The following is a 12,937-nucleotide window of genomic DNA, read 5'->3' as shown; positions in this document are numbered from 1 at the left end:
TGGCACATAAAGTCTTGACTAAATTATAGTTTTCTTTCTTATATGTGTGTTACCTTTAAGATGTGCTAATTTTTCAGACCACTTTAGCAGCAACCTTTCTATCAGGAAATCTCACCCTTCTTGTTATAAATATTTTGTCATTCAGTTATTCATTCACTCAACAAACACCTATTGACCAATCAGTATGTGTCAGGGATTGCGTTAGGGACACGGAGATGAAGAAACTACATAACTCCTGCCTCTAAGGGCTGACCTGGAATTTGACCTCTGTTTTCTTCCTGAGAAAAAGAGTAAATGTGGCAAAATGTTCCTAACTAGTAAATTAAGAAGAGGGTACATATTAATTGTACTGGCCTTTCAAAACCTTTCTCTGAATTTAACATGTTTTAAAATAGAGTTGGGAGAAAATGTATTTCTGTTACTTGGCAATTGTAACTCTTGAAAACCATTACCACATTCCAATTTTTCAGCATGAGGTTTATCAGATGATTTCTAGTCACCTAGCCAAGAGCCTTAGGAGAGGAACACTAATGGAACGTGCTGGGGATGAGAGAGGACAGTGAGAAACGCCTGGAAAAGTAGCAGGTGTGGTTACCTGGAGCCACACGGCAGGGGCTTGGGGCAACTGGGCACTCAGAGATTGAGGGGGGCCAAACAGGAAGTGGAGGTGGAAACCAAGGGCCGGGCTCCAAGCTTCAGTCCTGCCCTGTTCGTTATCCAGTCTCCAGCCAAGTCTGAGCAGTCCTCTCAGGGTGTGGGGGCATTTGTCCCATTCTGTGCTCTCCACCACCAACCACTGACTACTGAATTCAAGCTTGGAGGTTAAATATGTAAGCTTTGGAGCCGGCAGCCCTGTGTGACTCTCTGCCTTGCAGAATGAACTTTGACAAGCTAGTTAGTCCTGTCGACAATGAGGCTTGCTCTGTGCTTGATGGAATTGCAGGAGGTTGTGTGTGAGACCTTGCTTCCTGAGCCGACGTGTGTAAAGCGGTTGGCGCGGGGCCTGGGCGTGGTACCCACGTAGTACCTGTGCAAGGGCCTGTGCGCAGAACCGCAGTCGGCGGCGCTGCTACGCAGCTACACATGCGCAGAAACCCCTGCTCCGGGCCTCTGCCTCACCCCCGCCCGCATCTAGTCCGGCAGCGTGTTTGGTCCGCCCTGCTGCCGAAGACCCAGCCTGAATCAGACCACCGCTCACGCTCTGCGAGGCTACGCCTCCATCTCTTATCTGTTCCCTGTAGCAGCCACCTGACTGCTCGTTCTGCTTCGGCTCTTGTCCCCTCACCCCCAGAATGTTCTCCACAGCGCACATTCTCAAGCTTAATGGAGAATGTCACCTCCCGCCTAAGCCCTCCAATGGCTCCCATCAGCTTTGAGCGAAACCCCATCCCTAACCCTCACGGCCGGCGTGTTGCCGGCTCTGCAGCCTCACCCCCCACCCCCTTGCTCACTGCATTCGAGCATGCTGGCCTTCTTTCTGTCCCCCAGACACACCAGCACTCGCCCTCACCTCAGTCTTTGTGCTTGCTCCCTCTGCCCGAGATGCTCCTCCCGCGAGTCTCCACACGCTGCCTGCCTGTCCTTCAGGTCTCCATTCAAATGTCATTTCCTCCAGGAAGTCTTCCCTGACCATTCTCTCTAATGTCCCGTGCCATCTCCACCCCCACCAGTCACTAGTGCCCTGTTGTATTGTCTTTAAAGTGCTTGTCGTTATCTAAAATGATCTCCTTTATTTCACCCTGGTATGTCTCCCTTATAGAATGGAGCCTCCAGGGAGGTTCACTGTTTGTCCAGGATACAAGAACCTTGTGTCTTATTCACGGTCTTAGACCATAACAAAATACCGCACACCGAGGGGCTTAAGCACCAGACATTTATTTTCTCGAGTTCCAGAGGCTGGAAAGTCCTAGATCAAAGTTCTGGCACAGTTCAGTTTCTGGTGAGTGCTCTCTTCCTGGCTTGTAGACAGCCACCTTCTCTCTGCAACCTCTGAGTATTTTCTCTCATTTTCCCCTTGCATCCCTGTGGAGAGATGAGAGAGTGAGAGCTCTCTGGTGTCTCTTCTTATAAAGACACTACTCCTTTTGGATCAGGGCCCCATCCTTATGACCTCATTTAACCTCCATTACCTCCTTGGAGGCTGCAACTTCAAATATAGTCATGCTGGAGGTTGGGGCTTCAACATAGGAGTTTCAGGGTGGGTGGGGGGACACAAATATTCAGGCTATAACCTTCACCACTCTGTCACCAGTACCAGAATCTGGAAGACAGCCTGGCATGTAACAGGCCCTCAGTAAGTATCTGCTAAATAAACTAACGAATCATGGCAGCTCCTTGGCCTGTAAGTTCCTATGTAAGTTGCCCCCCATCTGGCACTCCGTCCTGCAGGTCAGGGCGTGTCACTGTACATCCCCCAGTCCACCATCAATGCCACGGTGGAGGAAGACATCCTGCTCTCGGTTGAGTACTCCTGCCACGGCGTCCCCACCATCGAGTGGAAGTATACGTCCAACTGGGGAGCGCAGAAGATCGTGGAGTGGCAGCCAGGGACTCAGGCCAACATCTCCCAAAGCCACAAGGACAGACTCTGCACCTTCGACAATGGCTCCATCCAGCTCTTCAGTGTGAGCGTGAGGGATTCCGGCTACTACGTCATCACGGTGACGGAGCGCCTGGGGAGAAGCCAGTTTGGCACCATTGTGCTGCACGTGTCGGGTAAGACGGGGGCCCGGGCACCCCGCCGAACTGCCAGCGTGTGGGGGTGTGCCTTCTTGATACTAAAAGAGACCTTGTCTGCCCCTTCCCCTACCCGCCCCGTAGAGATCCTCTATGAAGACCTCCACTTTGTTGCTGTCTTCCTTGCTTTTCTCGCTGCGGTGGCCGCACTGTTAATCAGCCTCATGTGGGTGTGTAATAAGTGTGCATATAAATTCCAGAGGAAGAGAAGACACAAACTCAAAGGTAAAACTCTGGGCCCTGCGATCATCCATCACGCCTTCATGGCTGGGTGGTGCCCGTTAGCCTGGTCTCCCCAAGAAACCACCCGTGGCCGATCCACACCTGACGGGCCTGTCTTTTGCTTTGCAGAGAGCACCACTGAGGAGATGGAACTGCAAGATGTTGAGTGTTAGCCAAGGCTGCACCCAGTTACATTCCTACCTCAAGAGGAAAATGTTATTTTTCCAACAAAAGGAGCAAACCTGGCCGATCCACCCTCAGAGCCTCCCGTTGCCCGGCCTGGGCCAGCCATTCCTGAAGGCACTGCGGATGTGAGCAAAATCGACTGGAGTTGAGGACTCTTGCTCCCCACACTCTGGGGCCGAGGCCAGAGCGTGTCCAGACTGAGCGTGCAGCCAGCCCTGGACAGGCTCTCCGTGTCCTTTCCCTCTGCTGTGGGAGCTGCTGGGAGAAGTTCGACGGGCCGCCTGCCGAGCAGAGGTGGAGGCCGCGAGCCTGCTGTGGGGCCCTAATGAGGTGCTCGGAGCAGGGCCAGGCCCTGGGCCGGAAGCTTTAGGGAGGGGAGCTTCACTCGTGCCCGTGGGACCAGCACTGGAAACAGGAATAGGGAGATCACCTTTCTCTTCCTCTCTTATTCCAGCGTTAATCAGATTTTCCCTCCATGGCCCCAACTTAGGCCAGTGTGAGGAACCCACATGTTCATCGCCACTGGGGGCAGCAGCTGGGGTCCAGATGGCTCCCTGACAGGCTGGGTAATGGTACCTGTGTGAAAGCGAGCCTGCATGGGGTATGACCATGCACGGTGGTATGACCAGGACGTTAGCTTGGGCTTCAGGTCTCTGCACCCCCCTCCCCCTGTCACCAATGCTTTGTCTCAAGTCAGGCCCTCGTGCTCTCCCAAGTGGGCTTAGGAACGCTTGGCCCTCACCTACCTCATAGTCAGGGTATCACGTGAAGCCCACGAATGCATAGAGCTCCCCAAGCAGTTGAAGAAAAGCATGAGGATTCTTCAAGGATCTGGAAAGCAGTAAGTCCTCTACGGAGCGCTACCAAGTGAGAAAACGCTCTGGGGTCTTGGGGCTTCAGGCGAAATGAGGGACTGGATCACAACTGGCCTCGGCTCTCATTCTCTTGGCTTGTTAGTCACCATGTTTACCTGAAAGTGTCTCCATCGCATCTTCCATTTGGTAAGCTCTAAAGCAGGCATGAATTTATTTTCCATTCTCCTTTCTCTCTCCAACATTCTTAGCTACAGACCAAAGGCACCACCCCAGTTACGGTGGAGGCCGAGGTCAGGAGCTAAGTCCCCAGCCTCCACCTGCAAATTCACCCATGCAGACATGAAGGAGAGCTAGAACATTCCCTCCTCTTTTCCTTAAGTCCTCAGTGTCTACATCTGTTCTACTTGCCATGTGGCAAATGAGAAGTTGCCCGGAGAAGTTGCTAAGAGGCCTTTCTCTAAATAATCCAAGGTTACAAGGAGAGATCTGGAGCAGTCGGACAGGAGCTCTGTGACCTTCCAAAAGGACTCTAAAGGCACTACTTGATTCAAAAGGCAAGAGAGCAATTGGTCCACACAACTAATTGGTAGCTGGAGCGCCTGCCACAGAGAAGATTCTCAGCCTCGGGCCACTTCCTGTATACGCACATGTCCTTTCCCCAGGCAGCAGTCGGAGGAGCCAGGCCCCAGTGCCACGAGGAAGCAGGGTGGGAGTACCAGAACAAAGAGAGGGTCAAGGGTCATCTGATCAGTTCTTTCTTTCACACAGAAGGCCCACTGGCAGGAAACGGATTGGATCAGGATGGCTGCTGGAGTCTGTGTGTCCTCCTTTATACTCCCTACTTTCCAGAACTGAACTTCTCAGCTTGTCAGAAGTCAGGGGTGGTCATCTTCAGAATAAAAGGTGAAATGGAGGGGCGCCTAGCTGGCTCAGGAGGTAGAGCACACGACTCTTGATCTCGGGGTTGTAAGTTCGAGCCCCATGTTGGGTGTAGAGATTACTTAAAAATAAAATCTTGAAAAAGGAATGGCAAAGCATACCTAAGGAGAGGCCTCCATGGACAAAACCAAATGTAAAATAAACTGCCCCCCAAAACTCATGAAAAGTTAGCCCACCTGGCTTTCCATTTCTTTATTTTGCACTTTTAAAGCTCCCTCCATCCTGAACATTCTTGTGGAAAGTGTTCATTCCAGAGCCTGAAGTTGTTGTTTTTTTTTTTAGTCTATTTTCCAAAAAAGAAAACATTATGTTCTAGAGGGTAGCCACTGGAAATATTAAGCTATAAGTTATGTTTTAAGCTGTGGAAAAATATTAAAGAATGAAATAAAGCCTGGAAATAAAGGCCGGGTGCTTTGTGTGTGAGCCCACTCCTGCCAAGCACTCAGAGGCCCTGGGGGAGGTTTCCATCGGCTGTGGGCATAAGCATACTCCTCGGCCTCTGCCATGGGGCTGGCATGTTTTTTAAATGATCAGGGAATAATGACATTGATTCTAACTGTAAACATTCTTTAGCAGTCCTGAAAAACAATCCCTAATCAGCCCATCGTTCAGCCCTGCGTCTTCCCAGAACACTAATTCGAAGTTTTTACTTCCAGAATATTAATCGTAATTCAATAGAGTCCTTTCTGCTTCTGGAAAGGGCTGAAATAAAGATGTGGCCCGTGTTACCATCTCGTTCAACAGCAGGTAAGATGCAGGACAGAACGTTCATGCTCTGCCAACAGAACATCCTCTCAGATTGTGATCTAAGAAATTAAAAAGGTATATACTGTACTTTCTCATTTCCTGGTGTCTTGGGCATGGAAGGAGGGCGGAAGGCCCCAGGGGGCGGCCCTCACAGCTCGCTGGGCTCACTCGGGAGTGAGGCAGCGCGGGAGAACCGAGCGATCGGGTGTGTGCCCAGGGCGGGAGGCTGCTGTGAAACCCCAGGGCCTGGGGGCAGGGGAATGTCCTCTCTCTCATCGGTTTCCTATCCCAGCCCAGGTGGCCACTGGCCAGGAAGCAGGAGACACCTCTGGTTTAGGGAGCGGAGCCAGCCCTGTGGCTACTGTTGATGCATCTGTCCACGAACACAACTTCCCTTGGCCCTGGTGCCTTTCCAGCCCGTTACGTGCTGTTCCATGCTCGACTTCCATGGCCCTTTAAAAATTGGGTGGGCGTTTTAGCTTGGTTTAATTGCAAAGGTGAGAAATCCTCCTTTATTATTTTTTAAAGATTTTATTTGAGAGAGCATGCATGTGCGCGTACAAGGGGGTATGGGGGTGCAGACTCCCCACTGAGCAGGGAGCCCCACCTGAGACTCAATCCTGGGACCCTGAGATCATGACCTGAGCCAAAGTCAGACACTTAACTGACAGAACCACCCAGCGCCCTTTAGAAATCCTTCTTTAAAATTAAAATGATACTGGGGCGCCTGGGTGGCTCAGTCGGTTAAGCATCACTCTTGATTTCGGCTCAGGTCATGATCTCAGGGTTGTGTGATGGAGCCCCACCGCGGGCTCTGCGCTCAGTGCAGTCTGCTTGTCCCTCCCTGTCCCCCTGCTTGCTCTTTCTCTATCTCATGTTAAAAAACATTAAAATCAAAATGATACTGGAGTCTATATATAAAGTCAAAAGTAAAGTTCTTCCTCCCTCAGTAGTATCCCTCTAGACCTAGGCATATGTGAACCTGTCCTTCTCGGTCTCTGCATACACAATAGTCACACATCACAGTGGTCCATCCATTTTCCTTTTAGGCAAATGGGATGCTGTTATACATGTTGTCCTACAATTTGCTTGTTTTCACTTCATGTTTCTTGGGCATTATTTCATGTCTCTACCTATTCCTAAACTCCATTCTTCTTGCCTGCACAGTGCGATCCCTAGCATGGATACGTTACGGTTGTTCACTGAAAACTTTTCTTCTAAATGATATCTAAAAATACATCTTTCTTTTACAGCGATCATTCTTTTAGGGCAGACTTGTTCCTTCCTCTTAACTAAATGCATTCAGCTCTATTCCTAGAATCCTTCCCTCTTTCAGGACTTCAGAGTCAATGTTTTATCTTCTTGGTGGGGTTTATGGTAAAGCTTATCAGAGACCGTTTGGGGGAGGGAGAAAGAGCATTGTTCATGTAAAATAAAGCTAAAGTTTTCGCTGTAGATTTGACTTTATAACGTGGACACATGGGTGGGTAGAATTCCTTGGATTCAACAGACCAGTGATTGTGCAGGTGGCTCTGGCCCTAAAAATGCTAAAAGTCTTTTTCCTTCAGGTCCCTTGGTTTGCAAGAATTTTTTACTAAATGAAATGAATGTATTAAATAATAACTTAATTTCCTGTTTTTATTAATCAACAATGCAAAAGTGCCAATTAGAATTCCTGGTCAGGGGCACCTGACTGGCTCAGTCAGAGGAGCATTCAGCTCTTGATCTCGGGGTTGTGAGTTCGAGCCTCATGTTGGGTGTAGAGGTTACTAAGAAAAATAATCCTTTTAAAAATTTTTTAAAAATACGATTGCTGGTCAAAATGAAATAATCAGGGGTATCACTTTAATTGGATGGTGTTCTGGCAAAGCCATCTGATAGCGAAGTTTTGTTGGGTAAGTGTAGGATTTCCTTTAGGCTTTTTCGAATAGCAAACACAGATCATAGTTCTCTGTTGCTGCCTTTTTTTTGGGTCCAAGGGGCTCGGATTGGGAGTACTTGTAAAGCGAATCAAAAGAAGAGCCGTGAATAGATTTAGGTGAAAGAGATTGTGCCACTGGCCTCAGCAACTTGGTATACTCACTAAATTATCAGGAAGCTTTTCAGATTGTATGTTACTCTGTTTTTTTTAAGGATTAATCTTTTTTTTTTTTAATCAGATAAATATAGCCAAGACTAAGAGAAGTGTACACTTTTAACTCAGCATTGGTTTCTGTTTTAATTGAAGTACAATCAGCATGCAATGTTATAGGAGTTTCAGGTGTACAATACTGATTCAACAGTTCTATACATTACTCAGTGCTCACCCTGGTAAGTGCAATCACCATCTGTCACCATATAGTTATTACGGTATTGACTGTATTCCCTATGCTATACTTTTAATCTGTGACTTATCTTATAACTTGAAGTTTGTAGCTCTTAATCCCCTTTATCTATGTCGCCCATCCCCCACCCACCTCCCTCCCCTCTGGGAACTACTAGTTCTCTGTATTTAAGAGTTTGTTTGTTCCTTTGTGTTTAGATTCCACATCAGTGAAATCCTATGGTATTTCTCTTTCTCTGACTTATTTCACTTAGCATTATACCTTCTGGGTCCGTCTATGTTGTCCCAAATGCCAAGATCTCATTCTTTTTTATGACTGAATAATATTCCATATATATATATATATATATCCCACATCTTCATTATCCATTCATCTATTGATGGACACTTGGGTTGCTTTCATACCTTGGCTATTGTAAATAGTGCCGTAATAAACACAGGGTACATATCTTTTCACTTTCTTTGGGTAAATATCCAGCAGTGGAATTACTGGATCACATGGTATTTCTATTTTTAGTTTTTTGAGGAACCTCCATACTGTTTTCCAGAGTGGCTCCACCAGTTTGCATTCCCACCAACAGTGCACGAAGGCTCCCTTTCCTCCACAACCTCACCAACACTTGTTAGTTCTTGTCTTTTTGAGTCTAGCCATTCTGACAGGTGTGAGGTGATATCTCACTATGGTTTTGATTTGCATTTCCCTGATGATCAGTGATGTTGAGCATCTTTTCATGTGTCTATTGTCTGTCCATCTGTTTTTCTTGTTTGGAAAAATGGCTATTTAGATCCTCTGCCCATTTTTCAGGTTTTTTCTTTTTTTTTTTCTTGATGTGGAATTTTATCAATTCTTTATATATTTTGGATATTAACCTCTTATTGGCTCTATCATTTGTAAATATCTTCAGTAGGCTGCCTTTTTGTTTTGTTGATGGTTTCCTTTGCTGTACAGCTTTTTATTTTGATGAAGCCCCAATAGTTTATTTTTGCTTTTGTTTCCATTGCCTGAGGAGACATACCCATAAATATGTTGCTAAGGCTGACATCCCAAGAGATTATGGCCTATGTTTTCTTTTAGGAGTTTTATGGTTTCATGTCTCACATTTACATCTTTAATCCATTTAAGTTAATTTTGCATATCCTGTGAGAAAGTGGTCCAGTTTTCCCAACACCATTTATTGAAGAGACCGTCTTTTCCCCGTAAGTTCTTGTTGCCTTTGTCATAGATTAATTGACCATGCAAGTATGGGCTTACTTCTGGGCTCTCTACCCTGTTCCATGTCTGCTACTTTTCTTTCTCAAACATCTTCTTCATCCATCATTTCAAGCCAAACATAGTCTGTTCTACAACAAATGTTTTATGATCAGTAAATAGGAAAACAAATACAGAGTAATATGGAGGTTTTCCTGGTTCACAATAAAGGAGAGCCATAACATTGGGAGCAGAAAAACTCCTTGGCCATTTGAGCTCAACTTTTAGAGAAGTAAAAATGAGCGCCAGTATTTGGGGCTCCTTTACCATAATATAGTCCTTCTCCTCATTTGGACGTTTAGATTGGTCTCAATTTTTCACTTTTGCAGACCTCCTCTAATCCTTATACAGTAATCTTTGTGAATCTGTGCTTTGTGAACTATGCCTACAGGATGAATTTCTAGAAGTGGACTGGTAGATAGGAAACAGCAAACTTTAGAACAAAGACCAAGCTCTGGTCACTTAGAGAGTCTGAGTAGCACTCACGTCCCAGTGCTTGCCATTTCAGACACAGGGTTTCTCAGGGATGAACAGTCTATTATGTCAGTTCCCATCCTAAAGTGAGATTCAAAGAGCCTTTGGCCCCAAGTACGTAAGGCCGCGAAGAACTGGAGTAGGAAGTGAAGAACAAAGGTATGGAAAGAGACTGACCACAGAGCACGGCTTTCAAAATGAGCTGGAGAAAACAACAATCTTCCTGGCCACAGATGCACTCACTGTCTTTACCATCCATGAATCTGAACGATGCAGGACTTTCTAAAATGCTTTCTCCTACTGATAAGTAAAAATAAAGCTGGCGTCTTAACTGCTTACCAAAGTCCAAAACGCTCGACTTTTAGAAAACAGGCATTTGATGTCTTATAGCCGCACAGCCCTTCAGAATTTCACGCCCATTACCAACCATCCTGAGGCCTTTGAACCATCACTGAGGTGAGCAGGGGCGTCCTTGCCCTTGTTGTACACCTAAGGGAACAGGCTCCAAGAGGGCAGGCTTGCCAAACGGATACAGCTGAGCAGAGGGAGAACCAACGTCTGAGCACAGCTCCTGTCAGCCTGTGAACACAGGGGGAGGGACTAACTGGTTTTCTCTGACTGGTCTCTGAAGTTTCGCAGCGCCTCCTTCCGGCGCCAGGTCCTTCACGTTGCCACACTAAGCTGGAAAATGTAAATCAGTAAATCAACGCAAGGCCCAAGAGCTGCCATTTCCCGTCCCTCCCCCGCCTTTACCTCAGTTTCCATTGTGGGTGATGGCTAGTCCCTACCTGGTGATTTAAAATAACGGGGATAGGAAGGCATATGAAGATGGTGTCAGTCTTCAACTGTTCCACTCTCCTCAGATGAAGTTTAAGAGAACAGGTGGTCCTATGTGTGTGTGCGCTCTCCGCTCCACTCAGCGTGGTCCTGTTGTACCCGCTCATGACGAGGGCCAACAAAGCATTCAGAAATGTTTGTTTGATAGCCATCTTATGTCTATCATAATAAAAGGAGAGGGCTTTTATTTGGTATCTTTAAAATTTAATTTTTCTAATTATTATCTTTACTGCAGTATCAACCTACAGTGGACGGAAATTAAAATAACTAGTCCCCTGGCAGAAGTCTTTTGAGATTTGCTGTATTAGTATGTGAGCCTTCAAAATCACCTAAGGCTCCTCGTGGGAGTAGAGCTGTACAATAAGCTTAGGATAATTAGCTATAAGGCAACTTCTGTGGGCCACCATGAAAAGATTTATACAGATTTATAATTTACGTGCAGACCAATTTTTTAAAAATTTCCATGGAAAGAAAGATGCAGTATCTTGATCAAGAGGACAAAAAAAGCAAACAAACAAAGATGTTATGGTATTTGAGGGCTTACAAGCTCCATTTTTCTTTTAAAAGAAAAAGGGAGAAATACAGAAACCTTTTAAAGTTACTTCACAGTCATCTTATGAATGATTAAAAGGGTCTCTTTTAAAAAATTGAAAGCTGGGCGCCTGGGTGGCTCAGTTGGTTAAGCGACTGCCTTCGGCTCAGGTCATGATCCCAGGGTCCTGGGATCGAGCCCCACATCGGGCTCCCTGCTCGGCGGGAAGCCTGCTTCTCCCTCTCCCACTCCCCCTGCTTGTGTTCCTGCTCTCGCTGTCTCGGTCTCTGTCAAATAAATAAATAAAATCTTTAAAAAAAAAAAAAAATTGAAAGCCTTTCTCATCAGGAAAACACTAACTTATGCATTATTTATAGTGGTTCCAAAAGACCCATATCAACCTAAGTCTCTTATGGAGGGAGGTTCCTTGGGCACATTTTGGGATTGGGGACTAGTTCCAGGAAGTTGAAACATGTTATTTGTAAAACGTAATCAATTCACTGATCCATCAGTATTTTCCCCTCAGGAAAGAACGCCGATGGAGTAAAGACAAGCCTTTCACTGGAAGAGGAGTCCAGAGCTCTTGAGGGGAGGCAGGGGCAGGTGGGGCGAGGTGTAAGCACATCTGGTCCGAATGGACAGAGGTCATTCATGGGGAGGAAGAAACCAAAAGGGGACCCGAGGAAGCCCCAGAGATCCATTCTGCCCTCAGGCCTTCAGCTGGCACCTTCTAGGAAGCTCTCAAACAGCTCTGACCTGTTTCGGTCAGACCCGGGCATACATAAGACAGTGAGATACTTGATTTGCTGAGACAAGTGCCCCCGTTGGCAGCTCTAGGAGGAGGGGCTCCCCCTGCAGGCACGTCCTCTGTTCCACTGGCTTAGGGGGTGAGTGCACTCCTGTAGGAATGCTGACTCACGAGTGTTCAAACATTCTTATGCAATCTTTTTAACAAACAGTGGAATGAGACACGTTGATTAAAGGTTAAGAGTTCAGAGAATATCTGGAATTTTTAACCATATGCTTTATTTGATGTCAACATCAAAGGAATATTTAAAAAAGTTGAATTCAAACCCATAAATTAGTAACATTTCAACTGCATAAAAAAAGTTGTTTTGCATCTCCCCATACTACATACCCTGTAACTGTACATAAGCATCTGCATTTCAAAGCACTTGGCACTCATAAAGTGAAAGGTTTCAAAATGCTAGGTAAACATCTGCTAATTTTTTTTTTTTTTAAACAATACTCCTTTGGAAAATTTCTCTTCCTTGTGCTTATAGTTCATCTTCTCAAGTCAGTTTCTGGAAACTTCTCTGGAAAAAAATAATCTAGAAACAAAACTCATAGTAGGCAAGGGCTAAGTGCAGACATAAGCAGCTCCATTTTATAAACAAAGTTTCGACCTTCCATTTTATTCCACTGAACTTCTTTGAATGGTCCACGAAGATGATTCCATTTGCTATCTTGTAAAACATCACTTTTTGGAAGATCTTTACACTGGTTACGGGGAAACTGAACCATGATCTTGCTGCCACTTTCAGGGCCATTACGAACTGTGGAGCAAAACCAAAATATTAATAGTCAATTTCCAAACTAGAAAACAAGGGTCCCACAACTTTCATTCTACCATGAATACAAAAACCTTGTCTACCAACTTGAAATCTCTTGTTTAAAAGTGCTTGTCATCAGGTCTCAACCGATACCAAAAGACTGAGATTATTCCCTGCATATTTTCAGACCACAATGCTTTAAAACTGAAACTCAATCACAAGAAAAAATTTGGCAGAAATTCAAACACTTGGAAGCTAAAGACCACTGCTCAAGAATGTTTGGGTCAACCAGGAAATCAAAGAAGAACTTAAAGAATTCATGGA

At 45.9% G+C, this 12,937-nt stretch overlaps 3 protein-coding genes across 5 annotated transcripts in view; 2 read left to right on the top strand and 1 right to left on the bottom strand.

Annotated features, from left to right (window-relative positions):
- Positions 1–6,327, top strand: part of VSTM5 (V-set and transmembrane domain containing 5) — a 33,147-nt gene extending 26,820 nt beyond the window's left edge. Inside the window, exons 2-4 of one of the 3 annotated variants that reach the window (XM_081799030.1) lie at positions 2,389–2,715; positions 2,821–2,961; positions 3,088–6,327. In XM_081799030.1, coding sequence (XP_081655156.1) covers positions 2,389–2,715; positions 2,821–2,961; positions 3,088–3,131 — 512 coding nt within the window. In that variant the 3' untranslated portion in view covers positions 3,132–6,327. The remainder of the gene's footprint in view (positions 1–2,388; positions 2,716–2,820; positions 2,962–3,087) is intronic. The other 2 variants (XM_006732954.3, XM_081799031.1) reach the window with 2 other exon arrangements.
- Positions 1–12,937, top strand: part of TAF1D (TATA-box binding protein associated factor, RNA polymerase I subunit D) — a 212,190-nt gene that overhangs the window by 137,657 nt on the left and 61,596 nt on the right. The window lies entirely within an intron of this gene.
- The window catches only part of MED17 (mediator complex subunit 17), a 19,859-nt gene continuing 18,986 nt past the window's right edge, over positions 12,065–12,937 (bottom strand). Inside the window, exon 12 of the mRNA XM_081799027.1 lies at positions 12,065–12,616. Coding sequence (XP_081655153.1) covers positions 12,405–12,616 — 212 coding nt within the window. The 3' untranslated portion in view covers positions 12,065–12,404. The remainder of the gene's footprint in view (positions 12,617–12,937) is intronic.

Source organism: Leptonychotes weddellii, chromosome 11, assembly GCF_054177405.1.
Source record: "Leptonychotes weddellii isolate Sample4059 chromosome 11, ASM5417740v2, whole genome shotgun sequence".
Lineage (NCBI taxonomy): Eukaryota > Metazoa > Chordata > Mammalia > Carnivora > Phocidae > Leptonychotes > Leptonychotes weddellii.
The sequence above is the reverse complement of the archived record's forward strand: the minus strand, read 5'-3'. Positions and strand labels throughout refer to the sequence as shown.